At 41.5% G+C, this 16,314-nt stretch overlaps 1 protein-coding gene and 1 long non-coding RNA gene across 13 annotated transcripts in view; one reads left to right on the top strand and one right to left on the bottom strand.

Moving 5' to 3' along the window:
* The window catches only part of LOC133281465 (uncharacterized), a 71,598-nt gene that overhangs the window by 8,795 nt on the left and 46,489 nt on the right, over positions 1-16,314 (bottom strand). For all 3 annotated transcript variants that reach the window (XR_009747528.1, XR_009747526.1, XR_009747527.1), the window contains exon 5: positions 4,829-4,945. This is a non-coding gene — a long non-coding RNA (uncharacterized LOC133281465). The remainder of the gene's footprint in view (positions 1-4,828; positions 4,946-16,314) is intronic.
* Positions 1-16,314, top strand: part of STRBP (spermatid perinuclear RNA binding protein) — a 60,274-nt gene that overhangs the window by 9,773 nt on the left and 34,187 nt on the right. For 9 of the 10 annotated variants that reach the window (XM_061477108.1, XM_061477109.1, XM_061477105.1 and 6 more), the window contains exon 2: positions 14,279-14,454. In XM_061477108.1, coding sequence (XP_061333092.1) covers positions 14,452-14,454 — 3 coding nt within the window. In that variant the 5' untranslated portion in view covers positions 14,279-14,451. Of the gene's footprint in view, positions 1-10,198; positions 10,436-14,278; positions 14,455-16,314 lie in introns of those variants that run through there. The other variant, XM_061477103.1, reaches the window with a different exon arrangement.

Here is a 16,314-nt window from a genome sequence, read left to right as displayed (position 1 = left end):
GGACTACTGATAAAGCTGCAACTGTTGAGGCACCGTGACTTATGAAAGCAGATTCTGAAAAGGAAAATGGGATGTGGCTGCTCCAAACATTCTTCAGTAAGATCCTGTTCTCAGTTGAAGAACTTACCAGTGCATAGGTGCAATGTTCTGTGTTCCTTAATGGAACACAAATTCTTAATGGATTCTGTGTTAGTATTAAAATAATCACATTACAGATGGATCTGCTTTTTCTGTGTAGTTGGGTGGTAGCATGCCTCTGGTCTGGTTCCTGCTGAGATGCTTCCAAGTGTGCTTTTAGTAATGCAACATGAGCACAGTGTCACTGTCATAACAGCATTCCACCTTCAGTGAGAACTTGCAGCAGCACCATACAAAGATGCAGTTGGCCTCTCCTTTACAGGAGAGGTCATCCTTCCAGCACCATGTGTACGCAACTTCTGATGGCTGTGTCGTTCCATGACATTTTGGAGGAGAAGAGTGTGCTGAAAGAATATTATGGCTGAAGAGGATTCAGAAGAGTTTGCAGAGGAACAGGGAAATACAGAGCTGAGCTAAGCTGACTGGGATCAGTTAATTCCCCAGTGAGGTAGAGGGAGTCCAGCTGAAACTGTCAAATGTTCCTTCAGCATTTGGACTATTTACTGATGCTTCTGCAGTTACTGCAGGGTTTGAATATCATTGTACTGGTGCTTCTGCAGTTACTGTAGGAAGTGTTGGCTCAGCCTGTCTCCTTGCAGTTCTCCTTCAGAGGAAGAACCGCTCGAGGAGAGCTTGTCTGGGTATGGGACTCAGTGGCATGTTTGTTTTCTTTCATAGCGTGATCTGTAATCTTGAATATAAATCCCTTGGCTAGCTTCTTTTGCTAGTAAATGTCTGATCTGTATGTGCTCCTTGCAGTAATGGAGTTCTCTTGTGCCAGAAGAACAGAGACTTGCTTTCTGTTTGCACTGGGCACTACTGATTTGCAGTAGCCAGCTGGTTTTCTTGCCAGTTTTAGCAGGTGCACCTTGTCTCAATGAGTTCTCTTTACCCTCATCACACAGTACAGTAGCAAGTCTCATGCTCAGTACACAAAAGATTGACTTCTGGCCGAGAGTACAGGGATTTGCTGTGCTTCCCCTCACTTGCCTTTGCCTTGCTCCATTTCCATTATCTGTGCTCCTCTTGTGTTCCAGTTGGACTAGATGATCATTGTAGGTCCCTTCCAGCTGAAAATACTCTATTCTAACAAGGTCTGGAATATCTCCTGTTCGCTGTACAGGAGACAAAACTGCTTGCCTGGACATCCAAACAACCAGGATGCATGAAGCCCAAGGGAAGCGGTATGTGTTTGCTAAGAGAAGATTGGGTTAGAAGCAGGAAAAGTAGCATCAATAGAGATGAAGAGTGGCCTTTTGGCAGAGTTGGGCTTGTTGGAGGGATCATCCTATTGAAGTACACAGTCTGTAGTCTCCTTGATGTCAGATCAAAGTAGCCATCCTGAGTGAACTCACAGAAATTATAAACTGCAATTAGATGGCTGGAGCTTAGTGTGAGGCAGATTGAAGAGATACTGTTTGAGGTGTGTGACTGGGGTACAGGCAGGGGAAGTGATGACACACGTGTACTCCTGGTCATCCGGGAGTTACCCATTCATTTTCTGATTTGTCCATCCTCTTGGATTGTTTTGGGGTGGTTTAGATAGCTGCCTGGTATCTAGTGTGAAGACTGGGGTTTATGGATTGATTTTTCTTCATTTGAAGAGAGAAGAATGAACACCCCTATCCTCCATAGCTTGTTCCTATGCTGTATAGAGCAAATGGCAAAGAAACACCAAGTGGCAAAGACAACTACCTTTGGTTTTTAATTCAAACCCCAAAAATATGCTACAATTTATTGTGCAGAGTGCACTGCTCAATGGTAAGGAGTAGGCTGCTTTATAGAGTGAGGCTGCAAAGCTTCCCCTTATCTTGCAAAATGGTTCAGGTTCTTTGCTAGTGTCCTGAAATGCTCTTATTTTTCTGGCTTCAATTCTTCGAGAGAACAGACTCTGTGTGTCCTGCTGCCTAGCAAAAGAGGGACTCCATTGTCCTCTTTGGAAAAAGACACATAAGGATCCCTAGTCCATGTCAGTTTGACTTACAAAAGAGTTGAGTGCTCAGAAAAATTTGATGCCTGAAAATAGGGCACATTCTGAACTGGATTCCCGAGTCTCATCACACCATATTCAGATACTGAATTGCTAATTTGAATCTCATGAATCTACAGGTAATTGTTGTCAAGCATTTGCTATGACAGTTTGCCAAGCTGACCTGTGGAGGAGTACTGTTGTCCTGTGAGGGAGAGATTGAATAGCAAAAGCAGCCAGCAGTGCAGTGGCTGTCCAAATTAAATAATCCTAAGTAAAGGGTGGAAAGCTAGAAAGGAGGGGAGAGGGCATGCTCCACGCTTAGTGTGTACAGTAAATGAAAAATGAACTACTTTTCCAAGTCCTAACAATCCTTTACTATGGCACCGGGCAAGTCTCTTAAGTTACTGGGCAACAGGGTCTCTTCTAAATGCAGACAGCATAACATTTACAGCTATTACAGCAATTGGAGAATTAATGTTTATGAAGTGGTGTGAAATTCTCGTGCATGTAGCTAAGGTCTGATGACTTTTTGCTAATAAAAGCACTTTGAAGCTTGATACTGCAATCAAAATGGAAGAGACTGAGTAATGTATTTAGTCTCTGCTGTTTAGTCCAGCCTGAAGATTGCTATCTCCTGCAGGTCAGCAATGGGACGTTGGGTAGTACTCTGCTTACTGGTATTTCTCTGCTCTGTAACCTCTGAGCTGGTTCATTCCAAGTGTTGTTCATGGTGTTGCAAAAAACCTTGATCTCTTGAGTAGCTGCAGAGACAATGCTAGTGAACTTGGAGGGACTGCCAGCTGCTTCCACAGAACAGCCTGGTGACACCTGCATGTATTGGTGAGTATCTGGTTGCAGAATTGAGGAGTGGGATCAGAGAGTCTAGAAATATGATATATTCTCCCCATGGTAAATGGAAAAAAATTACCACAACAACTTTGAATTAATACAGTTATGTAAGTGGTGGTATTAAGCAAACTATACTTATTTTCCAATGGAGATAACCAATTCCTCTATTAGCTTTTAATTTTCATGGCAGTATTCCAAGGCAAAAAAACACTACTTAAGTTTTGTTCTTAGCCCAGAGATAAATGGAATGTCTCTGTCACTTGTCTGAAACCATGTGTTGAAAGGCATGATATTTTTTCCTAACAGTTTTGCAGAGTAATAGGACAGAATATGATTTGGATTACAGAAGACACACGCTGGGTCAGTTTAAAGTCTGCCAAGTTCTAATTTGCAATTTCTAGAAAATTTAGAACAGAAACATCTGAGTGCCTGCAGAAATCATCATTCTAAATTTAACTTCTGGATTTTGACTTGGTAAAGCATGAAACTCTCTGGTAGGATTTGTCCACTGAATTTTAGGGACAGGTTTTTTTGTGTTGAGGGTTCTGCACTGGTGGCTCTGAAGTTCTTTCCTTAGTCCTTCAAAGCATGAGTTCTAAATGCTTTAGAGCAAGATGCTAAGTGAGAAGTGTTAGCCAGGTTTAATTACTTCCTTTTTGTTCCTCTCAAAAGAAGCAAAAAGCCTTTAGAAGAACGCTCTTTCACCTTGGTGTTGTTTTCTTTAATGTATTTCTGCAGTTAATTAATGATGAACTAACTTGTCAAGTTAGTTCTGACTGGCCTCTGAACACTGTAGTGCAGCAAGCGTAGGAGTTGGCAAATATCACTGACAAACCCGAAACAGAGACTTTTGTCTCACAGCAGAGGAGCCATGCAGAGAGAATAGAACTTGTAAAACAGCAGAAGTGCGTGCTTTCAGTGCACAAAGCAACACATCTTGGTACTTTTTTTAAGGTATTTTTTTCTCATTAACACAAAAGTTTCATGCTTTAGAGCTGAATTTTGTTTGAACTGTGGAATAAACTGGATTGACAGCATTATAGTCTGACAGTCTTTTTACCACTGAAAGTATAGACTTTGAAAACCACGCAGGTTTTTTTGTGCTGACAAGACCAGAGGTCAATGTTCTCGTTCTCTTTGCTGCGGCAGCCTATAATAATGATGTGACATGGACCCATATTTACATATGTGGCCTAAGTAGGCAATAAAAATGTCAAGACTCTAATCTAGTTTCCTCATAACTTCTCACTGAGGGATGAAAGGTTTTACATCCTATTGCCCAGTTTAGGAGAACACCATCTGTTTGTATAGCAGTTGGTTTTAATTCAGGTTTTGACCCTGCCCTGTGCCTCTTGCACTGTGCACTCTCCTACCCTGACAGGTTTTAGCTTTCCAAATGCACCTTCTTTTGATGGGATTTATTTTATTTTTCAATGATGCTTTTAGGAACAGCAGGTTTCCTGTTATCAGGGGAACTGAAGTGGCTAGACACAAAATGCAGTTAATGGTCCAAAATAAACTTAGATTGTTTTTCTCTAGTCTTTCCCCTGATAGTAATTTCAAGTGTCACTTTTAGCAACTGTAGTGTATGAAGGGAGCTTTGGGGAGAAGGAATTTTGTTGTTGTAAATCAATCTCCCTGCAAAGCTCAGAGCACTTTGAATGCTGCTATTGATTGCACAGTCTGTTTGTTTCCCTCAGACCAAACCGGGTATGCACCCTCTTTTACACTGGAGTTGAGCAGTCTGCTGTGCACTTGTGGCAAGCATGTGGCCTCCAAGACACTGATGTTCATTACAGCCTTGTATTTTGCTGTTCAGAGATGTGTTGCTTAATGCTGACAGGGAGAACAAGGTACAATATTCATTACCTGATCTAAAGAAAATGGTGTTGAGTGGCAAAAACTGAAGAGCCTTCTCTTAAGAGACGAAGAAGCATCTTTCACGCTGCTTCGAGTGAAGTGGCACACTAGAGATGGCATTGTTATCTGTGAAGAGAGATGAAACTAATTCAGAGCCCTATATGAAATACAAAGAAAGAAGTCATGTCTGCTCTTAAAAATGACCCCCAGGTGAGATTGGCAGATTTGTGCTGTTGGCTTCTTGCTTCCACCAGGTTTTATTTGAAATTCAAAAGATAAAAAACCCAATTGAATGTAACTTCTCAAGTTCAAGATCAATTACTTAAACAGTTGTGTTCTCTAAAGACATTGGAGAATATAGTGCTACAGGTGCCTAAACATAATTTTGCTTATCTTTTTCTATTTCGATATCTCTTAAAAAAAAAAACAAAAAACAAAAAAAGGTGGAATTCATTACTTGTCTCAGGAAGTTCCGAAGGATGACACACAGATATAACCTATGCTGAGACATTAACTTTACAGCTTAGCTTGTGGTCTTCAAACAGCACTGCCACCATGATGGTCCCTGCTAGAGTTAGGTTTTTTTATACTTTTACACAGCTCCGCTCTGCTAACTGGAGAGAGGAATAATAGATGAGTTCTGCAACTGCAGTTGGCAGATCTGACAGCACGTGTTTGCAGCAGCGATCTGCTGAGGCAAGAAGATGCTGGATTAAGCCAATTCAAAATACTTCGAGAGTCTTCTGGTATTCCAGGAAAATGGGATTTTTAATGTATTAAGTTTTGTAAATCTCTAAATGTGTTTGTGGCTCTTATTCTTCCTCTTGGCCAAGCCAGGGCTTCCTACTACAAAATCTTGTTCAAGGCATGAATAGTGGACTTAAATCACTGATGCCAGACTAACACACTGGTGTGGCGATGTGTGTTACTTTTCATAAGGATATTTTGCTAGCTTTCATGCCTAGATAAACTAATTCAAATCTTTAGGTAGTGTTATCGTGCATGTGAAGTAAATAATTGTGTTCTGAGGCTGAAAATTGATGGCAGCCAGGGTACTGTTCCCTGGAGAGATATTCCCTGTGCTTTCTGTTGTACGGGTTCTTCAACTATATCTAAATCAAACTTGGTAGCCCCTGCCTGGCAGATAGGATCTCTGTTTCTGTCATTCTTCCCACTCCAAATGTTTCCATTACTAACACCGATTCATTGGCGTTCAATACTGGGAACATTATGGAACATGTGCTTTTTAAAACAATTCTACTAAAAATCCTCCTTTCCCCTCTCTTTTGTATGAATGGCTTGCAAAGTCAGTTGCAAGTCAGTTATGTGGAAGCAATTCATTCATTAAGCTGCAAGCTTGGTTTTGCTGTAGCTGAGGGCTGTGGTGAGGCCCTGCAGGTGGGAATGAGGACCCGAGTGGTGCAGCAGCCAAGACGCTGCTCCTCTGGGCTGCTGAGACTGTACAGGTCAGAGCTGCAGCATTGCAAAGGAAGAGTGTTTCAAGGGAGGAAGTTTTGGTTTCTGAAACAGCCCAAGACCACAATTACAGATTTAGTTTCAGATGCTTCTGTGGCATTACAGGTTGTCACATTGGGCTTCAGGCTTCCCTGGAAATAATAATCTGGGACACAGAATGAGAAAAACAAACAGAAAATAACAGGGTTGGACGGATGAGAGGAAAAAACCTTAAAGAAGCTTAAAGTAACCTAGGACCTTTGACAAGATGTTCTTTGACAAAATAACCGATTAGGCGGTAAAAATTAAAGTGGATTTGTTCAGTAGTCAAAGTGGAACTAAAACGTGGTGTAAGTCTGGTCATGGAGGAGGTGCTTGCACAGTGTAGTACACTCTTTGCACGGTGCTTGCAGAGTGTAGTGCTCTTCTCTTCCAAATCCTTTGAAATTATCTCCCTTTAATTAAAAACTAACCAAAAAGGCACTGAAGCAGCAAGAGTGGCAGAGTAGAAAATGTGTTTAAGTGCAGAGTTATGAATGTTTAAACTGGCTGTGGAAGGCAGATGTGCACAGTAGCCAGTGTGGATTTGCAATATTGAAAATGCCAGCTTCTTTACATATTGACATGGGAAGAAACTCAAGAGGAGAAAATGTTGCTTAAATTTCAGCATTAAGGCTTGCTGAAACTTTAGTCAGGACAGCATTTGTTCTTAAAAGCTTCTTAATACTCTGAAATTGAAACTTGATGTAAACAGTAGAAAAACTGAATCTCAATTATTCACACTGTATTACTTGTAAGAAAAAAGCACTGATTTTGTTTTATTTACCACGCAAGTTTAGGATCCACATTGCTTTACTCTTTCATCTTCCTAATTACCAAGATATGATTTAGCTTGGGATGTAGAACAGGGGACAACTAGTTTTGCTGTTGCCTCATGGAATTGATGAAAAGTGCCAACCACCAATACAAGCAGATCTAGTTTTTTGGTAGGGCAGTTTGTTCTCCAGTCTCTCTCTTATTTATTACCACCACAGTGAGGGAATGCCATGATTTTTAGCCTTTTCCATGTGTGTGCCTTTGGCCTCTCACAGTTCTGTAGAAGATGGATTCTTCTTGATGGAAGAGTGACATCTTGCTGGCCTTTTCCACATCCTGGTTGTGTGTATCAAATGTAGTTAGTTGATAGGCTGCAGCTCAGGTCAACCTACAGTCTATGGGATGTGAATCATAGCAGGGAAGAAACTGGGGCACTGCAGCTATTTCAGTTGAGCAGAAGGGTGCTGTGGAAGGAATGTGTCCCTGTTCTTAATCCCTTAAACATTGTGGCTGTTTCCCACTATGGTTCTGGAGCAAAGAAGCCTTGCAGATAAGGATGTGGATACAAACGACAGGGAAAATATTTAGCAGGTTTATAAGCCTTTAGTGTTGAAGGTTTATTAGTCTTGAAGGTTTATAAAGCTTTAGTGTTGGGATGTGAGTGCAGGACAGGGCTTGTGTGGCGAGAAGCCTAGCATGGCACTGATCTGCTTTGTGTGGTTCTTCTGGAGAATATGATGTAATTTGAATCACGGATCCAGAATTTTGCTTAAACCAGGTCTGTCTCTGGATGAATGACATTGCAGATGGTGTCATTTCAGTGTAATGTAATACTTTTTATTAATTTAGTTAATTCTTCAACTGTAAATGAATATAGTCTGTTAGGAATCATAGAATAGTTAGGGTTGGAAAGGACCTTAAGATCATCAAGTTCCAACCCCCCTGCCATGGGCAGGGACATATCACGTTAAACCCTATCACCCAAGGCCTCATCCAACCTGGTCTTGGAACTTCAGATGATCTTCAGTGTGGATGTCAGATTATGGCTGCTTCACAAATGGGTGCATGCTATGAAGTAGCAGCAGGTTTGCACTGTCCAGTTTGGCCAGAAGAACAGGAATGCCTATGTTAGGATGATAGAAGTCACAACGTTTCACAGAGAATCCACTGGTGGTTTCTGCCTTGTCCCAAATGAATACTTTGCTATTAATTATTGATGTATTATCTAATCTGTGATTTTCTTTAAGACACCTGCCAAGTGCTCCCTTTAACAACTTGGTTGCTGTAGTGCTCGGTTTTACAGGCAGTTCAGTTTGGGCTGTTTCTGACTGGTTGAGCAGGAAATACATGAAACTATTAATGTTCATGTGTCAATTTGTAATTTAAAACCAGCCACTTTTTAAACCTTTTTTTTCCTTTGCACTTGCTCTATCTCTGCTCAGTCTTGCATCTTGACCCATTCCAAGGTTTCATTAGAGACTCTCAGCACTAGCTGGGACTGGTGTGCTGGGCGTTGTGCAGTTGTTGGGGGACAGGAGGCTACATAAAAATCTGCAGGGAGATAGATATAAGAAATACCTTGAGGACTGCAACTGGTGTGCTGCTCTGAAGAGCACTTGGTGAGTTTGATCACGTACCTTCCTGTCCTCACTAGTGAAGAGCAGCTTGAATGATAAAGGAGAAGGATTTATATTCCTTCCAAAACTATCTTTTTGTTACATGTTATCATTTGCTATCTGTGGTTATTTCTACTAATGCATATTTCTTTCTGAGATTGGATGTGGTTCTATATAGGATGCAGCATTTTCTTCTTCAAGTGATTGTATATATGCTCACACTAAGCCTCCGTGTTCCATTTTTAACCTTCCTGTTAGGCTAGTGATGATTTCCCCTTAGACCATCTTTTCTTCACCCTCTTTCCAGGAGCTAAAAATATGAGCTATGCTCTGCACATCCCTATTTCCTGTTACCTTCAGGCATTAATCTAGATTAACTGATTGGCATTATTTCTTCAACTTCAACTACTTCACCAGTGTGATTTATTTTGGTTGCTTTTTCATTCCTTGCTCTACAATCTGGAGGAGAATCCATGTGTTCTTTACAAGTACTTTGTGGCATCTTTGAACCCATTGTCCCCAGGTTCTCTCTCCATGTCTGTCCTCAGCACAGCCGAAATTCCTCCAGGAGCTCTTTCTGTAGTTTCTTCCATGCTGACGACTGGGCAGCTGCTTCCCTTGTGCTGTGAGCACTGCCAGAGCTGTGGACCATGCAAAGATGACTTTGATTTCTTTGTCCATGATTCCAGATCTGTTTATCAAGTATGTGCCTGCCCTGTCTTTGGTTCTTATTAAATGTGCATGTTGGGGCTGCTTGACAGAGGCTGCTCCTAAGAGATTCCTGAGCACAGGAGCCTTTCCTGAAACACTGTGAGAGCTGAACAGGCAGGAGTAATGCCACATTCAAGTATCTGTTGTATGAAGTGCGGGGATTTGCCAGAGGGAAGTACCTTCCCAGTTTTTAACTGCAGTGTTGCTTTGTAATTATTAATTTGGCTGGAAAATTCCACTCTTCTCAATGCGAACCCAGATACAGTTTTGCCATGAATTGTATTACCTGGATAATAATAAAACTCCTATGAATGTACAGTCTCCAGGTGAAACTGAATGTTGAGCGTATTGTTGGAAGCAGGGCAGCATTAAATACGCATCCCAGTGTTACAATTGCACTTCTTTACAGAATACTTACATGGTGATGAGTGCCAAGGATTTCTCTTCTTATGGTGGAGAAGAATGAAGAAACCAGCTCTGTGCAGTGTACAGGGAGTCTGGATTTAAAATAATACCTGCACAAGTGGAGGGTCAGTCATACTCTGTGGATTTCTCTGCCCTGTGCTTCTCACTGAATCCTCATGAATTGGATTTCTTATCTGCTCCCCTCAGTTTGTTGATACTTTTAACATGAGGGAAAACTATTTTGATATTTCTCTGTCAGTTATTTTGACATTAATCAACACTGCAGATCTTGTTTTGTTTGGTGTCTGGGTACATCATAAAAAGAGTTGCTGAAAGAGTTCAATTACAATATCAGCATCTCTGCCAAATGTATTGAGCTGTTCTGAAAAGCGGCTTGTCTTTTCTGACCCAGATACACAGTTTCCAACTGTGGGAGATGCTGCCAGAAAGCCTCTTGGCAGAAGGCCAGCAATAAAATTATACTGCAGAAAAAACACAACATATTTTCAGCAGCACTTTGGACGGTGTGACGAGAAATTACCTGAATGCAAAGCAGAAGTTAAAGTAAGCTTCCAGTTTAAAGTTGCAAACTTCTTAGTCTGCCTTGGTAAAGGTAAGAAAAAAGGGATGTGAATTCCAGTTCTGTTACTGTGTCTGATACACCTTCGGCTGTGTGAAATACAGGTTTGTTATTAGTTTTCCTTGTTGCTCTGTTAACATGAACTTTGAGTGATCTTAGGGTGGTTTACACTGTAAACTGTAGTTCTCATAGGCAGATACTGGTATAAGGGTAGATTAGGAGGGTGGAGGGTGTTTTTAATGCTTCAGCTGAATATCATTGGCATGTGCCTTCTTGATGTAGCATTTAAAACCCATTTTCATGGTGTTCTACATGGCCTGGCCAGTTGCCTAAAGAGCAGCTCACTGAAGCGAGGGTTTGCAGGACTGGAGTCCAGTGACCCTGGTTTCCTCCTCATCATTCCATGCAACATAACTTTGTGCTGCAAGGGGATATCAGGGTGCCAAAGTTTGTCTCTCCTTTCTAGAAGCTTATAGCTCCCTAGTTCTGATGTTACATTCCAGTCCCCATGGAGTGCAAGTACCTGTTTCTCCTGCTTTTTCACTTTTCACAAGTGCTCGAAGGTACTGAAGCATATTCATTACTTCTGGCTGTTTTAAATGTCTGTCTCTTGGGAACACACTCGCCAGATGCAGGAATATATCCTGCTACAGAGGCCTCATCTGAAATTCTTTGCGTTGTTTGTCTTGTGCCAAAGCATAAACTTACATGAAGGATGGGATGTTTAATGGAAATGCTGTTAGACTGTCATGATGTTTTAATAACATTTCTAATGTGTCAAATCCCAGTGACTTTAAACCCCACTGCAGACTCTACTCAGCTGACCTGGTTTGGGGGCAGCAAGTATTTACTCTTGTTTCACACTTCAGGGCCACAGGATGCAGGGGTAAAGTGACTTTCTCAAGGTCACAAAGGTTGTGGTAGCACTAGGAGCTTGTCCTAGGACTTGTGAGTGTGGGTGGCAGCCCTGGGGTAAAACAACCATGTGTTGTAATACTGTGCCTTTTAGTCCAGGCATCAGCTGTTACCTCCCTGAGGATGGAGGGACAAATTCCCTGCTATAGCCTGGTAGTAAAATGATACTCTTGGATTTATGGAATTGCTGCTCACTTCACATAATGCTTTCTGATGTGTTTGGTGCTGAGCTATGTTCTGCTGCCTTAGTCCATATGGTTGAGCAGATTTGATTTTAGTTTTCCCTAATTTAATTCTGCATGCTGTCAAGTGTACTTTGTTCTGTATATTGTGTCTACACTTTTACAGTAAACTCCCTCCTGTTTAGTGCTTTTGTTGAAAAATTTCTCTCAAAGTCTGAACTATATTTGGTTTTCACTCCTGTGCACATTTGTGTGAGATATTCTTAGGATGTTAATGACTTGAAAGGCATCATATATAAGCTTCAACTCAACTTTCAGGGTTTTTTTCTTTCCAGCTGTCTGTGCTTTATAATAAAGATCCCTTCATAATTCAGCTGGGTACGTACTGTCTCACCATTCGCTGGTGAGAAACAGGCCAGGTAGAATCAAACTCATGAATACCTTCAATAACTCATCCTTGTCACTGGAAGCTGAGCCCATCTTGAAAACAAGACGGTTACTACTCACTTAAGGCAGTGTTGAAAGGTGTTGGTGGTTTTGCTTCATCTGTCCAGTAGATTAAGCCCTGTCATAGCTACGAAACATTTGTTTTCAGTCTGCTTCAAGCTTTCAAAGAGCACTCAGCAATGAGAACTGCACCCTGAGGTATGTCTGTTTCCAGAGCCTGTGGGGTAGTTTGTAGACGTGCCCTGAGACAGTCTGCTCAGCAACTGACTGCAGCACCAGAAAGTGCTCAGCTAGCGATCTTTGTCCATCTGCTTTCAATACACTGTACATGCTGATAAGCAACAGCTTGCAGTAGTCTTCGGAGGGAGGCCAGGCTGGAGTGTTGCTCAGAGTCTAGAGACATTGTACTGGGCATATGCTGAAGTCAGCAACACATTTCAGTGCCCTTCTCTCTGCCTGGAATTGCCAAGTTACAGTTACCAGAGAAGATAGCAAACTGAAAATGTGAAATGTAGGAGTCTTGGGGAAGAAGAGCATGTGAAGAGAGCTGGAATTTAGTTTGAAGAGAGAACTAATTTGAAATAGATGATCTAGAAACATGTCTCATAAAAGTCTCTCTAGCTTGCCATCTGCTGACTCAAAAGCATATTATTATTACTATAGAAAAGCAAACCAAAAAGACCTCATAAAGAGTCTGGTTGCTTCTGGAAATGGTGAAAGGCTATTGAATGTGGAAGAGATTATGACTGGCTCATAGAATAAATAGTGCCAAAGCAGTAATCTTTGCTTATTTTTCCTCCCAGCTGCCTCTGCTTGGGTTTCAGGATCTCTTAAGAGACGAATCTGGTCCTATGAGAGACCATCTCCTTCTTGATGTCTTTTGGGAAGCAATTTGGTAGAGTGTTAATATGCTTTGGTAGGGTAAAGCCCTTGTGATCAGAAGTGAGGTCCTTCAGGGTTTTCATTAGCTTGCTTTTCCCAAGTATTTTTAGTATGACTGCATTTAACTCCCTTGGGGTTTCTTCCTTGGCAGTCTTCAGCTGCTGGAGCAGACAGGGTCCTGCACAATGTTCTTGTCTGGCTGCTTTTTGTTTTACTCAATTCTACATCCTAAATGTGGTGTGAGATACAAACATCTATTAGGCACTTGCTGCCAAAGCTTTTGGTCTTGTAAACCCAATTCATTTCTTAACTAGGAAAATAGTGAAGCAGGATTTGTTGTTCCCTTTCCCTCGGCATGTTCAAATCTCTATGGGATGCAACGTTTAATTATTCCCTGTCACACCCCTGAGGTTTAAGCATCTACTCAGCTTTCAAGTCATCTTGCCTATCCCTCTGCTGTTACCAAACATGCTTTTAATCTCTAACAATGTCAGGATTCTCTGACAGACAATAAGCAACATATTGCTAGAGAAGGAGAATCGGCATACAGGAGAAAAGGAAAACATTTGAGTGTGTCAGTCTGCAGCAATTTACTGACTGGGTTCCCAGTTGCTTTAAAACGTTGCTAAAAAGCTGATGCAACAATATGTGCAGTGAAAAGAAAACAGGAATTTTCTGCAAGGACTAGATTGTCTTGCTATGCAATGAGCTTATGCTTTCCTCTCTGTCACATTACCTGCTGTTATCCTGCTCTTCTCTTGTCTTACAGAGCATTTATTTGCAGTTCCTTATGCTGCCAGTGCTGGTGTTTGTTTCCTAGTTTAGTACAAGAGGGCTGCTCTTGTGTGCTGTGAAAAGCAGTGCAAGGGCAGGAAAGGCGGTGTGGATGATTTCAGCTGAGCATTCTCACAAGTCATATCTTCAGTTTGCTATAATGCGCTTGTCCCTCTAAATAACCACTTACAGCTATTGCCACCCGAAGTCTTAGTTTTTCTAATATCAGCATCTTGACACGTTCAGGATCAAGGGCTGCACTGGAGACTTGAACAGATTAATTTCTTTTAGATAATGAAATACAGTGTGTTTGATTTTTATGTGCATGCGACATAAAAATAGAGACTTCTTGAGCTGGTTTCACATGGAGCATATTTGAGATGTTGGATATCCTGTCTTCCTCGTATCAGAAGCTTGGATTGCCAGGTGGCTGACAAACCACACTGAGATAAGCTCTAACTGGCATGGGAAAACCGTTACATACGTGTGGGCACATCACAAAAAGTTGCTTTCCACAGTGACATCTGCTTGTTCAGGAATAAATGGATCAGTGGCTGCCTCCCCATCTTGAAGCTGCTCGCTTTAATCAGCGTTTGACTCCAAATGCTGCAATGCACACTTACTGGAATTAACATGCCATTTCTTCTGGTTTCAAGTTGTTTCTCTCTTTTTACAGGTGAATTGCAGACAGTGACTCCCAGAGCATCTTGGCTGTATGAACTCTTGAGCTGTCAAGGGACTGAGAGGCTTATGAAGAGGTTCTGTCAGGCAAAACAGTGCTTAGCCAAGACACCAAGGAGGAGGGAAAAGGAGAAAGGGAGGGAGAGAGAGCTGAAACACTAACAAACCATGGTAGGTATCTGTCATCTTTCACAGGATATTAAGAATATTCTCTGCTGAGAGTCTTGCATGGGGCATGATGAAACCAGAGTTAAGGGGATTTTCTGACCTTGCACTAAACTGGGGATGGTAGTGCATGCTTTGAGCAAAGCAAATGAGGTTTGATACACTCTCAGCCTCTTAAAACCAGAGTTGTCTTGTGAGCCTGCATTACATGAATTATTAAATATGAATGAAGGGGATGCTCATAAGGTTTTCTAATAAAACTGGCATTAGCAAGCTGCAGTGAACAGCATGAGTGACCTTGAACTTGCAGATTGCATAACCAAATCCTGATATTCACCTCTTCCTCACAAAAGCAAGTGTTGATGACTTGTATTTGTGGGACTGAATTTGGTTCTATGCAGACTTTGTGAATAGTGTGGCTGAAATGCGTGTAGTTGAATACACCTGGTGTATATTATTTAAGAGTCATTTCTTATCTGCCTGGGATTGGTTGTGAATTGGAAATGCCTGAGATGTTGAATTCATAAACCTGTGCAAGTATGAAGTATTGTGATGGTAAGATTCTGAAGATGTAGTCACAAAAGGCAATACACCCACCCAGTTCCTGAAAAATACCTGTGGAGAGCAGTTTAAGCACATTTATGTGTCTTTACATCCTCTAAGATTGTTACTGAGAGAACAGAAATGAGAAGAAATGCAATTTTAAATGCAGTTCTCTAACGTTTGTGTAGCTGATGACTGCTGATAGGCTGTGTTTATCTAAGAGAAGACTTTTACCTGTTACAAGCACAAAGGGTGGAAGAACACTTGTCAGAGCAGGGTTGTCAGTATACTGTATTTCAAAGTGTTCCGTTTTTGCTATTCTGTTTGGCCTAAGTTGCAGTGAAGAACTGATCTTTTCAGTCTCCCTTTATTAGAAAAAGAAACAAATCTCTTCTAATGTAGGAATTACTAATTTATTCCTGTTTTACTGGTTTTCCTAATTGGTATTTTATGAGATAAGAGATGGTGGGGGGGAAGTTAATGAATCCAGCTTGTCAGTCTTCACTGCTGAACTGCAGCTTCTTTCTGTATCCATGTTGCAGATAAGCCACAAGAGGGACCTCCTGGAAGCATTTTCCAGCCTATGAAAGTTCTGGGGATAAAACCAGACCCCAGCTGATGAGGTTCTTTTACTACCCCAATTGTCCATTTGGGTAGGAGCCTGAAAGTTAGGAAGGGACTGATGTCACGCTGCCCTTCAATGGCAGGGACCCAGTGAATGCAGTAAGCCAGGAAATCCTGACCAGTTCTTTAAGCATTCAACCCAGAGGCCTCTGACATCCTTGAAAGGCTCTTTTTTTGTTGTTAAGAGTGCATACTTTTACAAACCCATAAAGCAGGGGTGAAAATGAAACCCGATCAAGGTATTTAATGTGTAGGAGGAAGAGAGGTTTTCGGTTCATGGTTCCAGGATCTGGGAAGCTTTCAGCAGTGGTTTGTGTGTCTATAAAGAACAAGAGTTAGAGCAGCTCTTGCCAGAGGTCTGTGCTGTGATCACAGCTGGTCTGGGTCACTGTTCAGATCAAAATAGTCCCATCTGGATAGTGTGTAGCAAAGCATAAGCTTCCCAGCACAAGCTAACCAACCATTTAAGTTTACCTTCCTCAGCAGTATCACTCAGGACTCCCAAGTTTCACTGCAAACTATTCTAATTGACACTCTGATCTCTTCCTATTATTTTTATTACATTTTTTTTGTAAGACATTATTTCAGTCTTTCCTTACAAGTTTAGCCTCATCTTCATTCATGCCTCTGTAAATCCCTGTGCAGTTTGCCTAGCTGCTCTCAGCAATACGTATTGCCTATGACTTCATCTGCAGCAGG

Source organism: Pezoporus flaviventris, unplaced genomic scaffold (genome assembly GCF_033815535.1).
Source record: "Pezoporus flaviventris isolate CSIRO_AGI_PZ_B2104156 unplaced genomic scaffold, CSIRO_AGI_Pfla_v1 ptg000097l, whole genome shotgun sequence".
NCBI classification, from domain to species: Eukaryota; Metazoa; Chordata; class Aves; order Psittaciformes; family Psittacidae; genus Pezoporus; species Pezoporus flaviventris.
The sequence above is the reverse complement of the archived record's forward strand: the minus strand, read 5'-3'. Positions and strand labels throughout refer to the sequence as shown.